Consider the following 26,486-nt stretch of genomic DNA (forward strand, 5'->3'; position numbering starts at 1 on the left):
TTGCAAGAAGGGGAATTGCAAACAGGTTATTATTTGAGCGTTAAGTATGGGAGGCAGGAATTTGTCAAATAAATACTAAAAAATAAGCCAGGGCCTGTTTTATTGAGTTTACATTCAATCTTCAGTGGTTCTCAAACCTGTCCAAGCCAATGTCACCTTCTTATAGTAAACATTTTCAAATATCTCTTTATTATCCTTCAGTGGAATTCTTATACAATAATAACTCATATATAATAAAAATTAACATGCATAATTTCTAATAAATCAATATAATACAAATGTAATGTAAATGAAAAATACAGTGAAACTAAAGTAATTTGAAAGGTTTATTTTAAAATGTAAATGTTTTGAGCATTAGAACATACAATGAATTAATTAGATGCTGTACCTATATGTAGAGTCACTATGAATGCATAGCAACAAATGTAGATATGCACAAATGTATTATATTGGTAGCTCAGATATTTTAAACAGCATTGCCCCCAATAATGTGTTTTTTCTAAAATGCTTAACATCCTGTTTGTGAAGTTATGCCCAAACAAAGTGTAAGTTATATTAGGTGCATTAGTGAAAAGTTGGATGTTTCTTAAATAAACTGTGGGAAATACTTTTGTGTAAAAATAGTTAATATCTAGGCTCTAATAATTATAAGCAGATTTTTCCACATAATGTCAGGTGGGGCATTGCAGTCATGTAAGACATGGGTCAGTTTGTTTTATGTTATTGAGCAGGAGTTGGCAAACCATAGCCCACAGGTTGTGCTGCTTGTTTTATTTATTTATTTTTATTAGCTACACATGACATTACAATGATCTTGGCAATTCATACCATGTGCTGCTTATTTTTGAATAAATTAAAAAATTAAAGGGCTTGGAATATAGCTCAATAGTAGAGTGCCCTTGGGTTCCATCCCCAGTACTGGTGTTGTGTTGATGGAGGAGAGAATCAAAAGATGAGTAGCAGGCCATCAACTTTGGCTATCAGTAGATAGAGGTGGCATGCTTTGAGCAGTTTTTTTTTTTTTTTTTTTTTTTTGAGAGAGAGAGAGAGAGAGAGAGAGAGAGAGAGAGAGAGATTTTTTAATGTTTATTAGTTTTCGGCGGACACAACATCTTTGTTTGTATGTGGTGCTGAGGATCGAACCCGGGCCGCATGCATGCCAGGCAAGTGCGTTACCGCTTGAGCCACATCCCCAGCCCCTTGAGCAGATCTTTATCATGGTAGTTGTTCAAAAAAAATTTTTTTTGGTGCTGGTGAATGAACTCAGGGGCACTCAACCACTGAGCCATATCCCAAGCCCTAATTTGTATTTTATTTAGAGAGAGGTTCTCATTGAGTTGTTTAGCACCTAACTTTTGCTGAGGCTGGCTTTGAACTCGATATCCTGCTGCCTCAGCCTGCCTCAGAAAACAAAATAAATTCTATCACAGGTAAAATTATATCAGAATAGATATTTCTTGATATAATTTGGGGAAAAGAATGATCCAAACCACCTGAATTCTGATGTGAGTTGCCAATGGAAATAGTTTAATTTAATTATAGTATGTTATGTAAATAAATTAATATTTCTACTGAGTTGGCATAGCCAGAGGTTTTTAGGCCTAATATCTGATAAATAGGCAGATATTAATATTTTTAAAAAAATACTTATTCTTAAGTTTTAGGTGGACACAGTATCTTTATTTTACATTTACTTGGTGCTGAGGATCGAACCCAGTGCCTAGTGCATACTAGATGAGCACCCTACCACTGAGCCACAACCCCAGCCCTGAGATATTAACATTTTTTTGTTGCAACATGAAATATCTTTAATCTACCAGAAAGTTGTAATAAATAACGTTTTTTATACTAATGGAGAAAAGAAAGGCAGTATGTTTATTTTTCAGCCCTAGCCATAGTTTACCCATCCGTATACTACCTGTACCTTTACATTCCTCTGTTCTTACTGCTACTGCCCTATTTTAGTCAGACTCTTGGTTATAAATGATAGAACTACAACTTAAACTATCTTGAATTTTATATATATATATATATATATATATATATATATATGTGTGTGTGTGTGTGTGTGTGTGTGTGTATGTATATAGAGATATATATATTTATTTAGTGCCTGTAGGTGGGAAAGAGGTGATATAGTGTACAAAATTGAAAGAATGCCTGCAGGAACCAGGGCCATGGGAGTTATAGAATACAGATATTGGCACATTAGGATCTACTCTTATCTCTGCTTGGCTTCATATATATATATATGTGTGTGTATATATGTGTGTATATATAGGTGTGTGTGTGTGTGTGTGTGTGTGTGTGTGTATGTATGGCTTTTTTCTTTTTTTTTTTTTTTAATCATACTTAGGCTTATACCCAGAGGTCAAAGATAATGACAACCCCAGCCTCTCATCCTTCTGGTACTATTATCCCAAAAGACAAGACTATTTGTCCTATTCTAAATTGGGAAATTGATTTGGACCAATAAGTGTGTCCAGAAAGAGGAGGATATTCTAATTTGGAATTCATATCAGCCCTCATAAAGAGGAGAGAGTAGGAACCTATCAAAGAAGAGGCAAGGGAAAGTTTGCTCTGGTATTAAATCATTAACTATCACTCTCCTCTCATGTCTCATAGTCTCTGAAGGCCATTAATAAAGCATTGTATCTACTCCTTAGGTGCTGGTGTCTCTGAATTATTGTTGACAGAAAGTGCCAGTTTAGATATTTTTCAATGAAAGTAATACAGAATCTACTTCTCTGTGTAGTCACTTATGAAAACTAATTAGAGGGAAACATGGCTTTGCATTTAGGAGACTTTGACTCTGCACTTACTGAACTTTTGGGAAAATCATTTGGTTCCTCTATGCTTCCATTTCCATTTCTATAAATTGAGAGTAAAGGGAACTAATCCTACTTCTGTCTACCTCATTATCTTTGAAAATGGATGGTGAACTCAATTGTAATAATAAAAGTGAAAATGCTTTGAAAGAGTAAAGACTGCTGTGCAAATTTAGGGCTTTTTAATTTTAAACTTGAACTTATATTTATTTACTGTGTTTTCTTGGATGCTTGAATTGAGAACCCAACTTTAATGGCAATTAACTTTTGAAAATATAAGGAGAAGTATTAAGATCATATATAATTGCAGAGTAGTATTGCAAATGAGCTGTTTCACTGAAGATAGACTGCAAAGCTAAAATAATGCTTCTGAGCTGTTTCACTGAAGATAGACTGCAAAGCTAAAATAATGCTTCACTTAACAACATTTACTTAGTACTTCTTATGGATAATACATTATATACATATAAAAAAAGAATACATTGTACAGTTGTACTTTTTTAAATCAGGCCTATCCGTAAGGCACTATAAGATTGCATCAGAGAACAGATTAATTTTATTTTTGTTTTATTATTTAAAATAATTTTCATTTCATTTCCTCACTCTGAAACTGGGTATTTAAGTTAGATTCAAGTTATTAATATAGAATTGGAATGATAGAATTTTGAATAGTAGCTTTTCTGATATTTTGATATTTGCAAAGGGAGTGTTTTTGTATTTATACTCACTATTCATTCTCATTACTATTGTTTGATGATCTTATTTGAAAGAAATAGTCAGTACTTAAGAATCATTCAAAATATGCTCTAGTTAAGAAGCTCTTTTTCTAGTTATCTACCAAATTCAAATTTATTGCTTTTTCTGACATCTTTATAGTCGATTGCATCTGCAGACATGGATTTCAACCAACTGGAGGCATTTTTGACTGCTCAAACCAAAAAGCAAGGTGGGATAACATCTGACCAGGCTGCTGTCATTTCCAAATTCTGGAAGAGCCACAAAACAAAGATTCGAGAGAGCCTCATGAACCAGAGCCGTTGGGACAATGGACTTCGGGGCCTGAGCTGGAGAGTTGATTCTAAGTCTCAGTCAAGGCACTCATCTCAAATACACACCCCTGTTGCCATAATAGAGCTAGAATTTGGGAAAAGTGGACAGGTGAGTTCAACTTCAATTCAATCTTTGTAAACTATATTTTCCATTACATATTAGCCCATACATTCAGATTGCATTTTGACATTCTTCTTTGCAGAGATAAAAGAAATAATTGAAGAGACCCTGAATTCCTTTTCAGAGGTAGAATCATCTAAAAATTTGGATATTAATAATTATGGACAGAGTTTAGAACCAGCCACAGGATTTGCAGTTTTCTCAGATCAGAAAAACAGAATTGGTTAAAGTGATTGTACAGAAGTTACCTCCTACTACATTTTGGTTAGATTTCAAAATTCTTGACATTTGATCAAACTCTCCAAGGCAATAGTCGAGATACTAAATAAAGAACAAGATTTGATATTGAACAACACAGAACAAAACAGTTTTACCCAGTTATCTTTATGGTCAGTAAGATGTAGAAGACAATGTATTTTAATTACATTAATGTGTTGTTCCTAAAGACCCAAGTATGCTCTCTTTGACCTTGAGCTCACAAATATTTCTCAATTTGATTTTGGTTGTTTGCAAAACAGTGCTTTCTTTGCGTTCTGTACAGCAAATAGATAATCATTATAGCAGATAATCTTAGCATGATATTTCTTTAGGTCATTCAGTTTGTGCTCCAGATGCCTGCCAAATTAGATTTTTAATGACCTGACTTATGTATTTTGACAGGGATGGGAAGCTGGTAATTAGTAAGAGAATAACCAGATCACTAAATTAGATAAATTAGATAATCAGACTTATTTTTAGGTAAACAATGAAACAAATGCTTCTGTTATATCCTATAATAGAAAATTATTTCTTCTTCTCCTTCTCCTTTTCCTTCTTCTTTTTTTGTTGCACTATATCCTTAGCCCCTTCTTTTCTTCTTAATGATGACGATATGTATTTTTTAAAATTGATAGGTTTCTTTTTAAAAAAAATGTTTATTTTTTAGTTGTAGTTGGACACAATACCTTTATTTTATTTACTTATTTTTATGTGGTGTCAAGGATCGAACCCAGGGCCTCACACATACTAGGCAAGTGCTGTACCGCTAAATCACAATCCCAGCCCTGGTAGGTTTCTTTACATATTCTCTTTAGTTTCTTTTTTAATTGATACATTATAGTTGTACATAATAATGGGATTTGTTGTTACGTATTCATTACATGTGCACAATATAACAGTATAATTTGGCCAGTATCACTCCCCAGCAATATCCCCTTTCTCCCTGCCTCCCAATACTTGGTCCCTTTCTTCTGCTGATCTCTGTTTGATTTCCATGAGATCCGCCTCCACCTTTCTTTTCCTTTTTCCTCTCTGGCTTCCACATATGAGGGAAAACATTTGTCTCTTGACCTGAAGTTGATTTATTTTGCTTAGCATAATGGTCTCTTGTTCTATCCATTTTCCTCCAAATGACATAATTTCATTTTTGTTTATGGCTGAGTAAAACTTCATTGTGTATATATACCACATTTTCTTTATTGGTTCATTCATTGACAGACACCTAGGCTGGTTCTCTAGTTTAGCTATTGTGAATTGTGCATGTATCACTATATTATGATGACTTTAATTATTTAGCATAAATACCAAGGAGTGTTATAGCTGGGTCATTTGGTGAATGCCTAGTCTTTTGAGGAGCCTCCATACTGATTTCCATAGTGGTTGTACTAATTTACAGTCCACCAACAGTGTATAAGTGATCCTTTTTCTCCACATCTTCTCTAGAATTTATTATTATATGTATTCTTTATTTAAAAAATATTTTTTTAGTTGTTGATAGACCTTTATTTTATTTATTTATACATGATGCTGAGAATCCAACCCAGTGCCTCATACATGCCAGGCAAGTGCGCTACTGCTGAGCCACAGCCCTATCTCCTATATGTATTCTTTTTTTTAAAAAAAAAAGTATTTTGTTTTAGTTGTAGTTGGACACAATACTTTTATTTTATTTTTATGTGTCACTAAGGATTGAACCTAGCACTCCGCATGTGCTAGGTGAGTGCTCTACAGCTAATCCACAACCCCAGCACCCCCCATATGTATTCTTGATGACTGCCATTTTGTGAGATGTAATTTCAGTGTAGTTTTGATTGTATTTCCCTAATTGCTAATTAATGATATTGGAGTTTCATAGATTTAATTTAAATACCATCTATACCCTGATGACTGCCCAATTTAAACCCCAAACTAAATTTCTCCACTAAATTCCAGATATGTTTTTATGACATACTTGAGAACTCTACTTAAATGTTTAAAATGTATCAGTAATTGAATATGCCCCAAACCAGGTCCTCATATACCTCCCAAACTTACTCCTCTTTTGTTTTTTTCTCATTTCAATTAGTGGTACCTCCATTCTTCCAGTTCATATCCTCTATTTTTTCCCCCTTTCACATCCAGATCCAGCCTTTCATCAAATATTTCTGGGTATGTTTTATAATGTGTCTAAAATTTGTCTACTCACCCTCTCACTTACTACTCTGTTTAAATCACTATCACCTCTCTCCTAGATTATAGTAACATCTTTCCAACTGATTTCTCTGCTTCTGCTCTTCAGCCTTTTCTCAACACACAGTATCCAAAGTGACTCTATTAGAGCATAAGTCCAATAATGTATTCATGGCTTCTCATGTGAACTCCAGTGGCTTCTTATCTCAATCAGATTAATAGTCTTCTACCTTAATCTATACTAACTAGACTCATTGGCCTCCTTGTTGATTTCTGGAACATGCCAGACACATTATCTTATTAGGGCCAGTACTATCCCCTGTGGGTTGATCTTCCCAGATATCCGCATGCTAGTTTATTCACTTTCTTAATGTCTTTTCTTAAAAATCAAATTTTTAATGAAGCCTTCATTGGCTATATTTTGAAAAGTTCAGTCTTCTGCTTCTTGCTTTACATTCCAGGCAATATAATTTTCATACAATAAACCTTATTTGTTCCAAGTATACAACTTGATTAATTTTGGTTGTTCTGTATACCTGTGAAACTACCACCACAGTCAGGAACCAGAACATGTCCCTCACCCATTAAAAGTCTGTCTGTGGCCCTTTTAGTCCTTCTACTCTAATTCCTAGGCAACTACTGGTCTATCTTTTGTTACCTTAGATTAGTTTTTAAATTTTTTTTCTTCTTGCCACTTATTTTTATTATACTTGTTATTCTTGTCTGTGCTACCCATTAGTATGTAAGAGGACAAGGATTTTTGCTGTTTTTTCATTGCTATATCCTCAAAGTCTAGGATGCTGCCTAACACATGGTAACTATTTGTTGAATGAATAATCACATAATTCATGATTTTATATCAGACATCATCTAAGAGTTGGGAATTTATCAGTGAGCAATATAGACAAATCCCCTATCTTACATAGTTCATAGTGGAAGAAAGTTAATAATTAGTGTTAGGAAATTATATCAAATTGAAGATTTTTACCAAGACTTAGAAAAGAGAATGGCGGTCTTTTTCTTTTTAACTTTTTTTAGTGGTTCGTGGATATTTAATTTTTGTTTATTTATTTGTGGTGCTGAGAATTGAACCCAGTGCCTCATACATGCTAGGCAAGCATTCCACCACTGAACTATAACCCCAGCCCCGAGAATGGCAATCTTTACTCACAAAGTTAAGACAGTTCTGAATGAAACCATGGAAAACTTGGATCAAAACTCTATTTTCACTTGCTTTTAATTGATTTTAAAAATCACTGATTTGCAGCTGAGCAATATGTAATTAATAGTCTCCCATTAGCTCTGCTATAAATAATACCTCTGACCTGTGGGACACATGAAGTTACTTTCCAGGCGCTTCAAGAATGCTTTTGTTGAAACCACTCTCTTCCCTTGGGTCTTTGCAGGTGTCTGATGGGTGGCCTTTTGATGTTAGAGGGTCAAAATCTCTACCCTCAGATCTTGCTAACTGTCATTTCTGAACATGCATCCTGTGAAGGGCTAGGAAGATTGATACACGTGTACAGACCACAGATTGCTTTACCGCCAATCACCTCCATTCCTTAAATCACCTTGCTTATTCCTATAAATATTACTCAGTTCTATCCTTGAGGCTGTAGGGTTGACCCTTAGGTTTCCCCTCTCTTCATATCTGTTGGCCATCATGTGAATAAACTCTCTTTTGCAAAACTTGTCAAGTCAGTGATTAACATACTGTGCAGTGGGCAAAATGGTCCTGGTTTGGTAACATGAGGTGATAAAGCATATTATTTTTCTGACAATTTCAACTTTCTGATCCCGGGCTGAGAATCATGAAATAAGAACAACAACAACAACAAAAAAATTGATATAGGCATGACAAATTCTCTAGAGTTTATATACATTAACTTGCATTTAACAGATAGGTGTGACTTTTGGTGGTGATTTAGTACAGATTTCTAGTGATTGGCATTTCTTTCTCACCACTTCAGACCTGTCAGTTTTCCACTTTTCCAACCCACAGGCAATGAGAAGTAGCAAGAAATAAATCAGCATATGGGGCTGGGGATGTGGCTCAAGTGGTAGCGCGCTTGCCTGGCATGTGTGCGGCCTGAGTTCGATCCTCAGCACCACATACAAACAGAGATGTTGTGTCCGCCGAAAACTGAAAAATAATATTAAAAAAATCAGCATAAAAATATCATAAGCAAAAGCAAAACTCGTTTAGTGCAGCAATTCTTAGTATCCCTATATATCAGTCCCAACTGAGGAGCTGAAGAAAAAAATTATAGCTGCCCAGACTCTATCTCAAAGTTAGGGACTACTGATTTAGTTTGATTAGGGAATACTTCTCTGAGGAGGTGAACTGAGTTGGAATCATAGGAAGGGGCCACCTCAGGAAGATGTAGGGGCAGAAAATACAGAGGAAATAGCCAAGGTAGAAGTTGGGAGGAAATCTGAATTTTATTATCAGTGTAATTAGAAACCATTAGGGAGTTTCAAACAAGGAAATCATGTGCTGTAATTTGTATCATTTTATTCTGGTGGAAAATGGAGTGTGTATAGTCAAGAGTGAAGCCAGGATACTGAGATCCCAGAAGGCAAAAATCACTAAGTTTGAAATTGATTTGCACACTATAAGAGCAATTCTTATTTGTTTCCAAACTTCTATATAATAGGATCTCAAGTTTAAAAAATAATAAAAAATAAAAAACTCTTTCAGTCTGTTAACAAGATTTATGTATACAGAGATTAATAAGTACAATATTAGTTGTTCACTTCAAAAAATAATAGAGATGAGGTTACACAGTTTTTTTTGACATTTCCATCTTTTTTCCTCATTTATGACAATTTCCTGTTTAAAAATTTTAAAAAATTGTAATGTGTTCAAAAATTTGTTTGTCAAGTCCAAGGTTAACTAATAAAAATTCATGTCGTGGAAAAAAAAAAAGGTAAAGCTAAGAGACCAGTTAAGGGGGCTGCTACCATGTACGATTAAGATACTACTATCAAGGAAGATGGGGACAGTTTTGGCAGAATGAAGAGAAGCGAACAGATGGGGAATGTGTTTTGAATGTAGTGAAGTTGCCCTGAACCGACTTGGAATTATGTAGGTAACAAGAAAAAGTGAGGAATTGAGGTAACTGCTTGTATTTTCTTGCTTCAATATGTTAGTAATGAACAGTGTTTCTAAATTCAGTATGTTAGTCACTTTTTAGAAGTCTTTTTACTAAGTTGACCATCTAATATGCAACTTGAGTTTTTTCATAGCTCTAGTCCTTCCACTTGGGGGAAAACAAATGAAATTACTTCATACTTGACAGTTAAGAAAATGCTGTCTGTGATGAAATAAATCTGTTTATAAAGAAATGAATTTAAGATTACTGAACTTAAATAATTTTTTAATAGGCTTTAAAAAATCATTGTATTTTATGATACCCTTTTCTGTATGTACATTGTGCATCAAGAAAAAGACTTAAAGAGGGAAAGGGAGAGGGCTGATTGTCTTTGCAAACTCATTGATCCTATGAGAAAAGGGTTTTGGCACTGTAGAAGTCCTCAGCCTCTTCCTAGCCTTCCAACAGACCCTGGTGTTGGACTTACTTCATATTGCTGCCATTTAGGCTCTCTTACTATTCTTGTGTACAGATGAGGTACTTAAGAGGAAGCCAGGAAACCGAGAGTTAAGAGGACTTGGAAACAACATATGGATTTGAGTCCCTTGTTCTGAACTCAGGGCAACAGTGTATCATGCCCAGCATTGTAGAAATTGCTTATGTTTGTCTAGTATTTCAGAACTGGCTGATTGACTATGGGTTCATTCCATGTATGCCACTGCTCTACTGCCAGGATATATGTAGAAGGCCTCTGGTCTTAGCCCATTCTTAGTACATTAAAACATTTATGATAAAATATACATAACATAAAATTTACAATTTTAACCATTTAAAGTGCACAGTCTAGTGATATTAAGTATATTCACATAGTTATGTAACAATCATTATTATTTGTTTACAGAACTTTTTCATTATTCCAAACATAAATTCGATACACATTAAACAATAATTCTCCATTTCCATCTCTCTCCAGCTCTTGATGACCTCTATTTTATTTTCTGACTCTATGGATTTGCTTATTCTAGATATCTCAGATGAATAGAACTATACAATTTTTGTCCTTTTGTATTTGGCTTATTTTACTTAGCATAGTATTTTCAAGGTTCATCTATGTTGTAGAATGTGTCAATTTCATTTCTTTTTAAGGCTGAATGATATCATATCACATTTTGTTTATCCATTTGTTGATGATGGACACTTGGGTTTTTCAACCTTTTGGCTATTGTGAATAATGAACGTGGATGTACAAATACCTGTTTGAGTCCCACTATTAATTCATTTGGCTATGTATTTAGGATTGGACTTGCTAGATCATATGGCAATTCTATTTATTTATTTTGTCTGCTTACCTGCCTACCCACCCACCCACCTATGTACGTACGGACGTACCTACCTACCTATCAGTACTAGAGATTGAACCATGAAACTGCTGAACTGTTTTTTACTGTGGGTACACAATGCAATAGTCTCTCCAGCAATGCATGAAGGTTCTAACTTGGTACATCCTCACTAACATTTACCTTTTTCTTTTTGATAGTTGGCATCCTAATGGATGTAAAGTGGTATCTCATTGTAGTTTTGCATTGAATTCCTCAATGATTAATGATGTTAATGGTCTTCTTTAGGGAAATGTCTATTCAAGTATTGTCCATTAAAAAAAAAAAACCTGTTGTTGAGTTGTAGGAGTTCTTTATATATCCTGAATATCAATCTTATATCAGATAAATAATTTGCAAATGTTTTTTTCCCACTCCGCGAATTATCTCTTTAGGTAGTGTCCTTGGATGCACAACTATTTTTAATTTTGATATTATCCAGTTTTCCTATTTTTCCTTTGATTTTGATATCACCCCCAAGAAATCCTTGCCAAATCCATTACCATGAATCTTTTCCTTTGTTTTCTTCTAGTTTTATAGTGTTAACTCCAGTTTGAACCATTCTGAATTAATTTTCTATATGGTATAAGGCCATTCCTAACACTTTTGTATGTATTTTTTTAATGAATTATGGTACCAGGAAAATAGTGGGATTTTTTAATTCAAAAGTAGTTTTAGTTTATCATGTTTTTAAACTTTCTAGATAACTCTTTGTATAATTAATTAAAGAGCTCAATGATCTTACTCAAGATGCAGGTTGCAATGAGTGGTAATCACTAGGAACCAACTCAGATTAACTGCCAAATAAGCTACAGTTCCTTTTTATTGGCAGTATTATTTACCTAAGTAGATCAGAAATCCATAACAGAGGAAGTATATCTGAATTTTGATAAGTCATTTAATTCTCTTATGGATACAGTAGAAAACCTACACCAAATTATGATGATAAAGCTAATAAAGTACATAATTACCAAAGAGTGTTAATCACAAAAGGAGTTTGATCTTTTTTTTCTGTGTTATGCCCTATGGTCACTACTTTAGTCTAGAGAAACAACCTAGTCTTGTAAGAATATCTTTTATTGCGGATGTGTAACCGACGTGATTCTGCAATCCGCATTTGGGGTAAAAATTGGGAGTTCATAACCCACTTCAATCTAATGTATGAAATATGATATGTCAAGAGTTTTGTAATGTTGTGAACAACCAATAAAAAAAAGTGTAAAAAAAAAAGAATATCATTTAAGTCACTTGTGATCTGTCATCTGTTTATATTACATTGTGTAACAAAGCTGAACTGCATTTTACATACATGCCATGTTCTTTCCCTTTGCTACTTGGAATTTTCTTTATCCATTCTCATTTTCACTTGGTGAAATGCTTTTACTTCTTCATATTACTGAATACCTCTCTCATGAATTTCTTCCCAGTTACTTCAACTGAATCTAATAATATCAGTTCCTGGAATATTCTGAACCTTTCTCTAGCACTTCGTACAACTTATATTTAAAAAACAAAACACCTTCTGGGGCTGTAGCTCAATGGCAGAGCTTCTGCCCAGCATGTGTGAGGTATTGGTTCAGTCCTTAGCATTACATAAAAATAAAATAAAGGTATGCTGTCCATCTACAACTACAAAAAAAAAAAAAAGGAAAAATAGTTATACCTTAAAAAAATAGAAAACACCGATATTAGTGTCAAACTAAAGCCAAAAAGGAAGTCAGCAGGTTAGCTTCTTAAAAAGCTCAAATTTGATTCCTGGTTTCAGATATCTCTTGACAGTGTCTGGCTATTCATATCATTCTTTATACACTTTGACTTCACATGGAGGCAAAATGGATGCAGGCCCAGATCTGTCTTTTTAAGTTTATCTCTCTTTCCAAAATTTGTATGTAGAAAAAAGGTAAATTTTCCTTTTTCCCTCCTTAGGTCAAATGGAGTAGTCACTGTTTATAGAAATTAGGGTAATTTACATTTGTAGTATTTTCCCAGCTCTTTAACCAAGGATAAGGTAATATAGATTGACGGTGGATATCACAGGGAATAGTTAAGGAGCAGTTCTCCAAAGAGATTAGGCATGCTAGACAAACAAAATTAGTATGTGTCCACCACAGTGTCTTGTTAGCTTATGCCTTGAAGAAGCCTACGATTTGTCATTAATATTCATATCTTTTATAGCCTGAAAATATTAGTGTTTGATAAATATTTGTAAAATGAATTAATAACAGAGAGAATACATGTATTAGACACATTGCTATATACATTCAAAATTAGAATTAAACCCAGTGAGGAGAATTAGTTTCTACTTTTTGAAGAAAGTGTCAGGGAATTTGTGAACATATTTTAGGTGATCATAGTACTTTCTATGGCTACAAATTATTTACATCCAATCCCACATGTACAATATACTAACCTCTTCCACAAGAATTCCTCTTTTATAACATCAGATTATATGTTTAGTATATTTTCCCCAATCAGTTCAGGTTTAGGTGGGGTCCTTCGGAGTAGATTCTTAATTGCACCTCCTTGAGTCCTCTCTATTAGAAGACTTGTTAAACTAAAAGAAGCATATTATCTGCCCCGCTCAGTGTGAGCTGGTGTAAGATAGTCACTATAGGTATTCTTGTTCAAAAAGAAGGAAAAATGTTGACACAAAGATATCTTTGCTTCATACCAGTTCTGAAATCCAGATTGGTAGTTTATTGATTAGTGTTCAAGATCTGGGAATAATTCTTCATGGCTCTTAGCTCTGCCTTCTAGGCTTTTGGTTTCATACTCTTGAGTTATTGTTTCTTTTCTATGAAAAGTAGACTGTAATTGCAGAGTTTCCTCTACCTACTTCTAGCCTGTGGCAGTTTTGGTGTTCAAGGCTTTCTTTTTGTTTTGCACTGTCTCTCTGTTTGAATGGGCAGTGTTTCTGCTAGTTTAATTCTCTCTCAAACTTTGTGGGTTTCCTGTAGATCCTTTTTCGGATCACTTAATTAGACAGAAGCCATACCTAAAAATCTCTTTGAGACAAGTTATCTTCTTTCTTGGGATTCTCCAGAGTTACAATGCCTTGTTTGATTAAAATAATCTGTAAGTCACACCTTTAAAATCTTTAAAAGGCCTTTTGTCTGGCTGGTGGTACTCAGAGACACCATCTTAGATCTTTCTGATGTTCTAACAAAGAATTTTATAGCTATGCTCTCAATCTTGTTTTTTAAACCGTGTTTTCTAGATAGTGCCTTGGATTTGAATTTTGCTTGGAAGTTGTTTCTTATTTTCATGTTGTTTGCATTTGGAAAGACTGTGAATATTCAAAACTAGTAATTTCTAGCTCTTTTTGTTTATGTGTTTGTTTTAGGGGAGGGTACCAGGGATTGAACCCAGGAACACTCAACCACTGAGTCACATCCCTAGCTCTTTTTATTTTTTATTTTGAGACAGGGTTTCGCTAAGTTGCTTAGGGCCTCACTAAGTTGCTGAGGCTTTGAACTTGTGATCCTCTTCCCTGAGCCTACTGAGCCACTGGAATTATTAGGTGTGCACCACCATGCCTCACTCTAGTTCCCTTTTATTAAAAAGTTCTTAGGATATTTATTAGAAACTTAGAAATTTGGTTTTATATTTCATTGATATATCCTTGGCAGTCAGAGAAGTGTGGGAGTCATGAATATTTTTTCAGTTGAGGTTAAAGAGACTATTGAAGAACAGAAATGTTTTTTTTTTTTTTATTGTTGGTCATTCAAAACATTACATAGTTCTTAATACATCATATTTCACAGTTTGATTCAAGTGGGTTATGAACTCCCAATTTTACCCCGTATACAGATTGCTGTATCACATCAGTTACCCTTCCATTGATTGACATATTGCCTTTCTAGTGTCTGATGTATTCTGCTGTCTGTCCTATTCTCTACTATCCCCCTCCCCTCCCCTCCCCTCCCCTCCCCTTTTCTCTCTCTACCCCTTCTACTGTAAATCATTTCTTCCATTTGTATTATCTTGTCTTACCCCTCCTTTCCTCTTATATGTCATTTTGTATAACCCTGAGGATCGCCTTTCATTACCATGCGATTTCCCTTCTCACTTCCTTTGCCTCCCACCTCTCAACCCTGTTAATGTAAATCTTCGTCTCAAGCTCTTCGTCCCTACCCTGTCCTTGTTTCCTCCCCTTATATCAAAGGAGTCATTTGGTATTTGTTTTTTAAAGATTGACTAGCTTCACTTAGCATAATCTGCTCTAATGCCATCCATTTCCCTCCAAATTCTATGATTTTGTCATTTTTTAATGCAGATTAATACTCCATTGTGTATAAATGCCACATTTTTTTTATCCATTCATCTATTGAAGGGCATCTAGGCTGATTCCACAATCTTGCTATCGTGAATTGTGCTGCTATGAACATCGATGTAGCAGTGTCCCTGTAGCATGCTCTTATTAGGTCTTTGGGGAATAGACCGAGAAGGGGAATAGCTGGGTCAAATGGTGGTTCCATTCCCAGCTTTCCAAGAAGTCTCCATACTGCTTTCCAAATTGGCTGCACCAATTTGCAGTCCCACCAGCAATGAACAAGAGTGCCCTTTTCCCCGCATCCTCTCCAGCACTTATTGTTGTTTGACTTCCTAATGGCTGCCAATCTTACTGGAGTGAGATGGTATCTTAGGGTGGTTTTGATTTGCATTTCTCTGACTGCTAGCGATGGTGAGCATTTTTTCATGTACTTATTGATTGATTGTATGTCCTCCTCTGAGAAGTGTCTGTTCAGGTCCTTTGCCCAATTATTGATTGGGTTATTTGTTATCTTATTGTCTAATTTTTTGAGTTCTTTATATATTCTGGTTATTAGGGCTCTATCTGAAGTGTGTGGAATAAAGATTTGTTCCCAGGATGTAGGCTCCCTGTTTATCTCTCTTATTGTTTCTTTTGCTGAGAAAAAACTTTTTATTTTGAGTAAGTCCCATTTGTTGATTCTAGTTGTTAACTCTTGCGCTGTGGGTGTCCTATTGAGGAATTTGGAGCCTGATCCCACAGTATGTAGATCATAGCCAACTTTTTCTTCTATCAGATGCCGTGTCTCTGATTTAATATCAAGCTCCTTGATCCATTTTGAGTTAACTTTTGTGCATGGCGAGAGATAGGGATTCAGATTCATTTTGATGCAGATGGATTTCCAGTTTTCCCAGCACCATTTGTTGAAGATGCTATCCTTCCTCCATTGCATGCTTTTAGCCCCTTTATCAAATATAAGATAGTTGTAGCTTTGTGGATTGGTTACTGTGTCCTCTATTCTGTACCATTGGTCCACCCGCCTGTTTTGGTACCAGTACCATGCTGTTTTTGTTACTATTGCTCTGTAGTATAGTTTGAAGTCTGGTATCGCTATACCGCCTGATTCACACTTCCTGCTTAGTATTGTTTTTGCTATTCTGGGTCTTTTATTATTCCATATGAATTTCATGATTCTTTTATCTATTTCTACAAGAAATGCTGTTGGGATTTTGATTGGCATTGCATTGAACTTATAGAGAACTTTTGGTAATATCGCCATTTTGATGATGTTAGTTCTGCCTATCCATGAGCAGGGTATATTTTTCCATCTTCTAAGGTCTTCTTCTATATCTTTCTTTAAGGTTCTGTAATTTTCATTGTATAAATCTTTCACCTCTTTTGTTAGGTTGATTCCCAAGTATTTTATTTTTTGGGGGGATATTGTGAATGGAGTAGTTGTCCTCATTTCCGTTTCAGATGGTTTGTCGCTGATATACAGGAATGCCTTTGATTTATGCGTGTTGATCTTATATCCTGCCACTTTGCTGAATTCATTTATTAGCTCTAATAGCTTCTTTGTAGACCCTTTTGGGTCTGCTAGGTATAGAATCATATCATCTGCAAATAGTGATAATTTAAGTTCTTCTTTTCTTATTTTTATGCCTTTAATTTCTTTCGTCTGTCTAATTGCTCTGGCCAGTGTTTCGAGGACTATGTTGAACAGAAGTGGTGAGAGAGGGCATCCCTGTCTTGTACCAGATCTTAGAGGGAATGCCTTCAATTTTTCTCCATTCAGAATGATGCTGGCCTGTGGCTTATCATAGATTGCTTTTACAATGTTGAGGTATGATCCAGTTATCCCTAATTTTTCTAGAGTTTTGAACATAAAGGGATGCTGTACTTTGTCGAATGCTTTTTCTGCATCTATCGAGATGATCATATGGTTCTTATTTTTAAGTCTATTGATGTGGTGAATAACATTAATTGATTTCCGTATATTGAACCAGCCTTGCATCCCATGGACGAATCCTACTTGATCATGATGTATAATTTTTTTGATATGTATTTGAATCCGATTCGCCAGAATTTTATTGAGGATTTTTGCGTCAAGGTTCATTAGAGATATTGGTCTGTAGTTTTCTTTCTTTGAAGTGTCTTTTTCTGGTTTCGGAATCAGGGTGATGTTGGCTTTGTAGAATGAATTTGGAAGTTCTCCCTCTTTTTCTATTTCCTGAAATAGCTTGAAAAGTATTGGTGTTAGTTCCTCTTTAAAGGTTTTGTAAAACTCTGCTGTATACCCATCCGGTCCTGAGCTTTTCTTAGTTGGTAATCTTTTGATGGTTTCTTCTATTTCCTCTATTGTTATTGGTCTGTTTAGGTTGTCTATATCCTCCTGACTCAATCTGGGCAGATCATAAGACTTAAGGAATTTATCTATGCCTTCACTATCTTCTATTTTATTGGAGTATAAGGATTCAAAATAATTTCTAATTATCTTCTGTATTTCTGAAGTGTCTCTTGTGATATTGCCTTTTTCATCCCGTATGCTAGTAATTTGGGTTCTCTCTCTTCTTCTCTTCGTTAGCATGGCTAAGGGTCTGTCAATTTTATTTATTTTTTCAAAGAACCAACTTTTAGTTTTGTCAATTTTTTCAATTGTTTCTTTTGTTTCAATTTCATTAATTTCAGCTCTAATTTTAATTATTTCTTGCCTTCTACTTCTTTTGCTATTGTTTTGCTCTTCTTTTTCTAGGATTTTGAGATGAAGTATGAGATCATTTATTTGTTGTTTTTTTCTTTTTTTGAGGAATGAACTCCAAGCAATGAATTTTCCTCTTAGAACTGCTTTCAATGTGTCCCATAGATTCCGATATGTTGTGTCTGTGTTTTCATTTGACTCTAGGAAGTTTTTAATTTCCTCCTTGATGTCTTCTAAAACCCATTGATCATTCAGCAACCTATTGTTCATTCTCCAAGTGATGCTTGATTTTTCCTTCCTTCTTTTATCATTGGTTTTCAGTTTCATTCCATTATGATCAGATAAGATGCATGGTATTATCTCTACCCCTTTATATTGTCTAAGAGTTGCCCTGTGACATAATATATGGTCTATTTTTGAGAAGGTTCCATGTGCTGCTGAGAAAAAAGTGTAACTACTTGATGTTGGGTGGTATAGTCTATATATGTCAATTAAGTCTAGGTTGTTGATTGTGTTGTTGAGTTCTATAGTTTCCTTATTTAACTTTTGTTTGGTAGATCTGTCGAGTGGTGAGAGAGGTGAGTTGAAGTCTCCCGTGATTATTGTATGGTGGTCTATTAGACTCTTGAACTTGAGAAGAGTTTGCTTGATGAACACAGCTGCACCATTATTTGGGGCATATATATTTATGATAGTTATGTCTTGTTGGTGTATGGTTCCCTTGAGAAGTATGAAGTGTCCTTCTTTATCCCTTTTGATTAACATTGGCTTGAAATCTATTTTATTGGATATGAGTATGGACACTCCTGCTTGTTTCCGCAGTCCATATGAGTGGTATGATTTTTCCCAACCTTTCACCTTCAGTCTATGAATATCTTTTCCTATCAGATGCGTCTCCTGTAGGCAGCATATTGTTGGGTCTTGTTTTGTGATGTATTCTACTAGCCTGTGTCTCTTAATTGGTGAGTTTAAGCCATTAACATTTAGGGTTATTATTGAGATATGGTTTGTTCTTCTATCCATATTTGTTTATTGATGTTAGTAAACCTGATTTGTTATCCTCTTTGACTACTTTCCCCCCTTTACTGTCCTACCTCCCATTGTTGGTTTTCAATGTTATTTTCCATTTCCTCTTCCTGTAATGTTTTGCCAAGGATTTTTTGAAGAGATGGTTTTCTAGCTGCGAATTCTTTTAACTTTTGTTTATCGTGGAAGGTTTTAATTTCATCTTCTATCCTGAAGCTTAATTTCGCCGGATACACGATTCTTGGTTGGAACCCATTTTCTTTCAGTGTTTGAAATATGTTATTCCAGGATCTTCTAGCTTTCAGAGTCTGTGTTGAGAGATCAGCTGTTATCCTGATTGGTTTACCCCTAAATGTAATCTGCTTTCTTTCTCTTGCAGCTTTTAAAATTCTCTCCTTATTCTGTATGTTGGACATCTTCATTATAATGTGTCTAGGTGTGGATCTCTTATGATTTTGCACATTCGGCGTCCTGTAGGCTTCTAGGATTTGGGATTCTGTCTCATTCTTCAAGTCTGGGAAGTTTTCTCGTATTATTTCACTGAATAGACTGTTTATTCCTTTGGTATGGAGCTCTGTGCCTTCCTGTATCCCAATGACTCTTAAATTTGGTCTTTTGATATTGTCCCATAATTCTTGGATGTTCTGCTCATGGTTTCTTAGCAGACTTGCTGAGCTGTCTATGTTCTTTTCCAGTTGAAATACTTTGTCTTCATTGTCTGATGTTCTCTCTTCTAAGTGATCTACTCTGCTGGTAGTATTCTCAATTGAGTTTTTAAGTTGGTTTATTGTTTCCTGCATTTCTAGGATTTCTATTTGTTTGTTTTTTATTACCTCTATCTCCCTGTGAAATTGATCTTTTACTTCCTGGATTTGTTTGTCAATGTGGTCTTTCATTATCTGATTTTGCTGTCTCATGTCTTCCTTGAGACTCCAGATCATCTGAAGCATGTATATCCTGACCTCTCTATCTGACATTCCATCTGTTGCACCTATTACCTCTTCTAAAGTTGAGTTGACCTGCATTGCCTGTGGTCCTTTCTTTCCTTGTCTTTTCATACTGCTGGCGTTTCTTTCTGCTTGGTGAAACTGTTGTGTTTTTGAAATTTTCCCTCTATTTATTTATATTGCTCTTGTATGGTTGAAAGATCACCTTGTAGGGCAGGTAGTGGCTGTGATCCTCCTACAATTTGTGTGATCCGTCTGTTACGCTGGCAGGCCCTAGGTCTGCTCTGCTGGTCGGTCAAAGGTCCGCCTACCCAGCAGGCACGAGGGGCACCTCTGTCACTCCGCAGGTTGCTGGGCCTGACCTCCCGATGGGTCGAAGGTTCGCTTAGCTTGCAGGCACTGGGGGAGGGGCCGGTTCCACCCCTCAGTAGACCGCTCGGCCGGATCTGCCAGTGGTCGCAGCCCCGCCTACCTTGCAGACACTGGGGGAGGGGACAGGCCTGCCCTTCAGCAAGCCGCCGGCCCTGTCCTACTTGTGGGTCCTGTCCGCGTTCCCTGCAGGCGCGCGTAGCTGTTCTCTCACTCGGCAGGTTGCTGGACCTGACCCGCCCGTGGGTTGCAGGTTCGCCTAGCTTGCAGGCACTGGGGGAGGGGCCGGTTCCACCCCTCAGCAGGCTGCTGGGGCCATCCGCTGCTCCAGAAATGTTTTAGTCAGCTTTTGTGTTGCCTGACAAGAACAATTTAAAGGAGAAAAAGTTTATTTGGAGCTCATGGTTTCAGAGGTCTCAGTTCATAGATAGCTGGCTCCAAGGTGGGCAGCTTGTCATAGGGAAAGGGCCCATTGGAGGAAATTGCTTACTTAGCTCATGGTGGGATCAGAAAGCAGAGAAAGGCAAGGGGACAGGGCCAGAGGGAATATGCACCCTTTTGGGGCGTGCCCCCAGTGACTCAACTCTTTCAACTCTGCCCTACCTGCCCAGGCAGTTGATCAAACTAGGATGATGGACTGATGAGGTTACAGTTCTTATAATCTCATCGTGTCACCTCTGAATATTTCTGCATTAACATAGAGCTTTGGGGGGATCCCTCATATCTAAACCATAACAAAAAGGAAAGCTAGGAGTAAAACTTTGAGAAATGCGCACCTTTAATGGACAAATGGAAAAATACTCTGAGGGTGGTCAGGTTAGAATAAGTCATAAACAGATTGGAGAAATGGGAAGTACAGAATCAGATAAATATTGACAGTGGTACTACTTTGCTTCATGTGGTGGGTTTATTAGATAGTTTTCCAGTTTCTCTTCGTGTAAACTCATTGACTCAAGCAAATTAAATCTTTTACATCATAAAGTTTTGTTAGCTTTCGTATAAAGCCAAAGGATACAAACAACACCATAGAAACAAAGTTGAAGGACATGTCTATATAACTTTGCCCTCTATATCTATGAGAACGTCATAGACAAGAGTGCTGTGTGCTTAGGTCATGCATATTTAAAAAATTGAGTCATATGTGTTTTTGTTGTTTTATAATTTTAAAAATATATTCTTTATATTAAACTCTTACCAGATCTTTGATAGGTAAGTATTTTTTTCTGATCAGTAGCCCATTTTTTAATTTTTTATTTATTTTTTTCATTTTTTATTTTGAGACAGGGTCTTGCTAAGTTGCTCAAGGCCTCAATAAATTGCTAGTTGCTCAAGGCCTCAATAAAGTTGCTCAGGCCTCAATAAATTGGCTTTGAACTTGTGATCCTCCTGCCGCAGACTCTAGAGCCACTGGGATTAGAGGCATGCCACCATGCCTGACAATTTTTTTCCTTTTGTTGTTTATACTTTTGCTGCAAATATAAGAATCTGTTGCCAAATCTGAGTCATGAAGATTTTACCCCTGTGTAGTTCAGGCTATTGATTCATTCTGAGTTAACGTTTGTTTGTAGAGGGAGGCTGGGGCTGAATAAATTTTCTTATTGACATATATTTTATATTTTTTTTGTGTGTCAGACTCCAGATATTATATCAGAACTCAGCAACCCATCTAGCTACCTGTTGGTGTGCAATTAATTATCTCCTTTACTTTAAGCTACTCAGTGCTATCTTCTCCTGGTGGTATACCTCATCCCTTGAAACTTAGTCCATTACATTCTCTAGGAAAATATCATAATCACAGAAAGTGTAAAGTATAGTCTGTCTCCTGACATTTTTAAACTTAAATCTTACTTCTGATATTTACTGCCCAAATCACTATATCATTATGATCCTTAGATTTCTCATGCATGAAACAGGTACAGTAACATTTTTAAGTATTGTTCTAAAGAATAAAGAATACATTATATATATATATATATATATATATATATATATATATAAAATACATATTTAAATGTATTACTGTGCCTGAACAGTAAACATATGGTAACTGGTTGAGAAAGGATTCAGGGCTGGGAGTATAGTCTAGTGGTAGAGCGCGTGCTTCGCAGCATGCCTGAGGCCCTGGGTTCAATTAAAAAAAAAAAAATCATTGTTTCCAAATCTTATCTAATACCATTATATTCTGTAATTCCTTTTAGTCAAGATTTTTTGGGGGGGTTGTAATTTCATATTTTCTCTTTTGTTTCTTATTTTGCTATCAGTTGATTTTGTTTCTATTCTAAATCTTTTTTTTGTATTTCTTCAAGGACAAGCCATTATCTTAGTATTATCTTAATATACTTAATGTGCTGTTTTTATTCACTTTTCTTTCAAAGTCACTAACCTAAAACCATAAGTCTCAATCATTAATAAGATGATGCTGGTGTTTTTATTTTTATTTTTTATTTTTTTAATACAAATAGTTATATCCTGGCTCAGTTCTGAATTATGTGAACTGTAAGTATAGCATTCCACATTTTGAGTTTGGTCTGTCTCTGGTAGTACAAAAATCAAGAACTGTAAGATTTTATAAAATCATAGTTATAATATTTACTATCTTGATGGTAATTTAAAAAATTTTAAAATTTGTTCTAATTAGTTATACATGACAGTAGAATGTATTTTGACACATCATGCATAAATGGAGTATAACTTCTTATTCTTCTGGTTGTACATTATGTAGAGTTACATAGGTTGTATAATCACATATGCACATAGGGTAGTAATGTCTGGTTCATTCTATAATTTATTTTTTTTAATATTTATTTTTTTAGTTGTAGTTGGACACAATAACTTTGTTTTTATTTATTTATTTTTATCTGGTGCTGAGGATCGAACTCAGGGCTTTGTATACAATAGGCAAATACTCTTCCGCTGGCCTACAACCCAGCCTCTCTACTATAATTTCTTGATGGTAATTTGATCTAACAAGTTGATTAAGCTATTATTCATCTTTTGGTAATTAGGGGCTGGAGTTGTAGCTCAGCAGTAGAGTGCTTGCCTAGCACATGTGAAACACAGGGTTCGATTCTCACCACCACATACAAATAAGTAAATAAAATAAAAGTCTATCGACAACTAAAAACCATTAAAAAAAAAAGAAGAAGAACATTGGTAATTATTCCACTAAAAGTATTCATGACTTTTTTTTCCTCGTAGGGATGAAACCCAAGGATACTTAACTACTGAGCCACATTCCCAATCCTTTTTATTTTTTATTTTGAGACAGAGTCTCACTAAGTTGCTTAGGGCCTTACTAAATTGCTGAGGTTGGCCTTGAATTTGTGAGCCTTGTGCCTCAGCCTCCCGAGTCGTTAGGATTACAAGCAGTGCACCATTGCACCTGGCAAGAGCAATTGTGATTTTATTTTGAGTAACATAACCCTACATAAGATAAGGCTGTTTTCACTCATAATTTTTTTTTGTCATGCATGTCATGTGAGGTAAAAGTTACTAGCAACATGGGACTACCTCCTTTAGAACTTTGTTAAATTTACACATTCCTATGTATCTTTTCGGTATACTGAAATTGTTAGCATTATTTTGTGATAGAAAAGGACAGCATTGTCTTCAAGTCCCTATGCCTTAATCTAAAAACAGGTACTAATAACAACTCCATTAAGTTCCAAATTTTGATTATTCATGTTAGCCTCTTTGGGACATTAGAAACAAAAACAAAACAGTAGAGTAGAACATACTCTTCACTGTGGTATTGAGACTTAGTTACCCTTTCAAAGTATTCTAGAAGAACAGAGTAGGAACTATCAGCCACTCATAAAGTTCTGCTGCCAAGATGACTTCAGTGATTTTGGTTTTATGTAAAAATTTTTGCCAAGGACAGGTTTTCAGCATGATCACTCTGTCTTTAAGTTTCTTCATACATCTGCAATAATGTACTATTTTTCCAGTATTAAAATTAATGTACTATTTTTTATGTATCATCTTGAGAGAAAGATGATCATCACTTCACAGAACTTTTTGTACATCCAAAGATTTTGATGAAAAGTAAATAGCTTTATCAGGCTTATCAAACAGTTTATCAAAATAATAATGGTAATAAAACTATTGGATGGATCGTAAGATTTAGTGTTGCAGTTTTCTTTGCTGATTTTTCTTTGAATACATTCTATTAATGAGATATAGTCAAATAATTTTATTCTTTAGTCACTTGTAATAAATCCTGATTCTGCTGTAACCATATGAACATTTACTTGATGAATACTTTATTTCAATTATTTAAGAACGAACGACAAAACAAACAAAAAGAATGAATGAGTCACTGTGGGTAAATGTGTTTAAAACTGTCTGGAACATGGGGAGGCCATAATAAATATTAGCTATTATTATTTGGAAGGTACTGGTATATTAACTCACAGTTCTTGCTTCTGGGCTGCTTTTCTCGAATTGGTCTTACTAGTAGCATTCTGGTTACCAGAAGTTAGAACAAATTAGCTTTACTATCCAATTTATGAGAAAGGAGAATATGGGTTCACTATCCAAAGATATGTACTAGAATTGTTTAACCTATCATGGGATCACTTTGTAATGATTATAAATGGTCACAGATATAAGATTCCTATATATGGGGTACTGCTGTACATCCACTGTACCTAACACTACAAATGCTGATATTACTAGGGGAAGTACATTCTGTTTTTTAAAATGGAATATTCCATTCTGATGGCTTTTTATGTTTGATGCAGCTGTCATTTGGTATAAGGTTATTAGCTAAAGAGAGTACAGCAGGATGCATGTATTCATAAAGTTCAAAGACTGATGATGACTCTTCCTTAAAAACTTTTTATAGGGGGCTGGGACTGTAGCTCAGTGGTAGAGCGCCTATCTTTCACATGTGAGGCACTGGGTTGGATCCTCAACACCACTTAAAAATAAATAAAGACATTGTGTCCATCTGCAACAAAAATACACACACACGTATATATAAAGAAGGCTTAAAAAGAAACTTTTTATAATGAAAATTTCAAACATGTATTAGAGAAAAAAATATCATGTACCCATTACCCATGTACCCATTCTCTCTTACAATTTATTTGTTGAAGGTATTGTGTTTATTCCACAGAATTTTCTATGTTATGGATTTTGCCAATTGCATCCCCCATAAAGTGTTTTAGCATGTTTCTCTGACTTCCATGTTTTCTATTAGATTTAGAGAAGTGTATCTCAGCTTCTCTGTTATGGTTTGGACGTGAGGTGTTTTCCATTATGTGTGAGACAATGCAAGAATGTTCAGAGGAGAAATGATTGGGTTGTAGGAGTCTTAACCAATCAGTGAATTAATCACCTTATAGGGATTAATTGAGTAGTAACTGAAGTGGTAGGGTGTGGCTGGAGGCGATGGGAATTGGGGGCGTAGCTTTGGGGTATATATTTGTATCTGGCCGGTGGAGTCTGTTCCTTGGGGGCAAAATCACCCCTGGTGGAGAACTTAATCAGATTCAAGTTCAGTTTCTTGGCAAGAATCCATCAGATGCTGTTATGATATTTTCTTTCCTTTCTGAGCATCTCCTCATTTTATCTCCTTTCTCTTATGTGTTCTCTTAACATTCTGTATGCTTAAAATATTTCCTGAAGTGTCACAAGCCTTAGTTTTAACATTTATATGAGTATACTATATGATAATACCCAGAATACATTAGCTATTTTTTTAAGAGAGAGAATTTTTTTTAATATTTATTTTTTAGTTTTTGGCGGACACAACATCTTTGCTTGTATGTGGTGCTGAGGATCAAACCAGGCCTCACGCATGTCAGGCAAGCGTGCTGCCGCTGGAGCCACATCCCCAGCCCCATACATTAGCTATTTTGCTATTTATTTTAAGTCTTAGAAATTTGATAAAAATATATAAGTACAGTGCTCTAAGTGACAGTATCCTCTTAATTTTTTTTTCACTTATAGCCTCCAGGTTTTAGGTTTAGATTTATAGATTATAGATGCAGCTTATTCTTGTTTAGTGTTAGTACCAATTATTTTCAAAGGATGATACTGGTATTGTTAAATAGGATTCCAAATGGTAGGGAAAATGCAGACTAAATGTACTTTTGAGGTTTTGTAAACATTCTCTCAGTTCTTCATCTCTGTCTTTGTTGGCCATTGCCTTACTACTCTTATCTCTCTTGGCAGTTGATCTTGGTCTTCTGACCACTTAACTGACTGTTTTCATTTTTTATTGCATGAGAGCTTGCTTGTTTCAGGAAGAAAGGATTACATGCCATTTGTTACTTTATTTGTCTCCATTTGC

At 35.4% G+C, this 26,486-nt stretch overlaps 1 protein-coding gene across 1 annotated transcript in view; it reads left to right on the forward strand.

Annotated features, from left to right (window-relative positions):
* Positions 1–26,486, forward strand: part of Commd1 (copper metabolism domain containing 1) — a 166,397-nt gene that overhangs the window by 48,254 nt on the left and 91,657 nt on the right. The window contains exon 2 of the mRNA XM_026387206.2: positions 3,705–3,986. Within this exon, the coding sequence (XP_026242991.1) occupies positions 3,705–3,986 (282 nt within the window). The remainder of the gene's footprint in view (positions 1–3,704; positions 3,987–26,486) is intronic.

This window comes from Urocitellus parryii, chromosome 12 (assembly GCF_045843805.1).
Source record: "Urocitellus parryii isolate mUroPar1 chromosome 12, mUroPar1.hap1, whole genome shotgun sequence".
Lineage (NCBI taxonomy): Eukaryota > Metazoa > Chordata > Mammalia > Rodentia > Sciuridae > Urocitellus > Urocitellus parryii.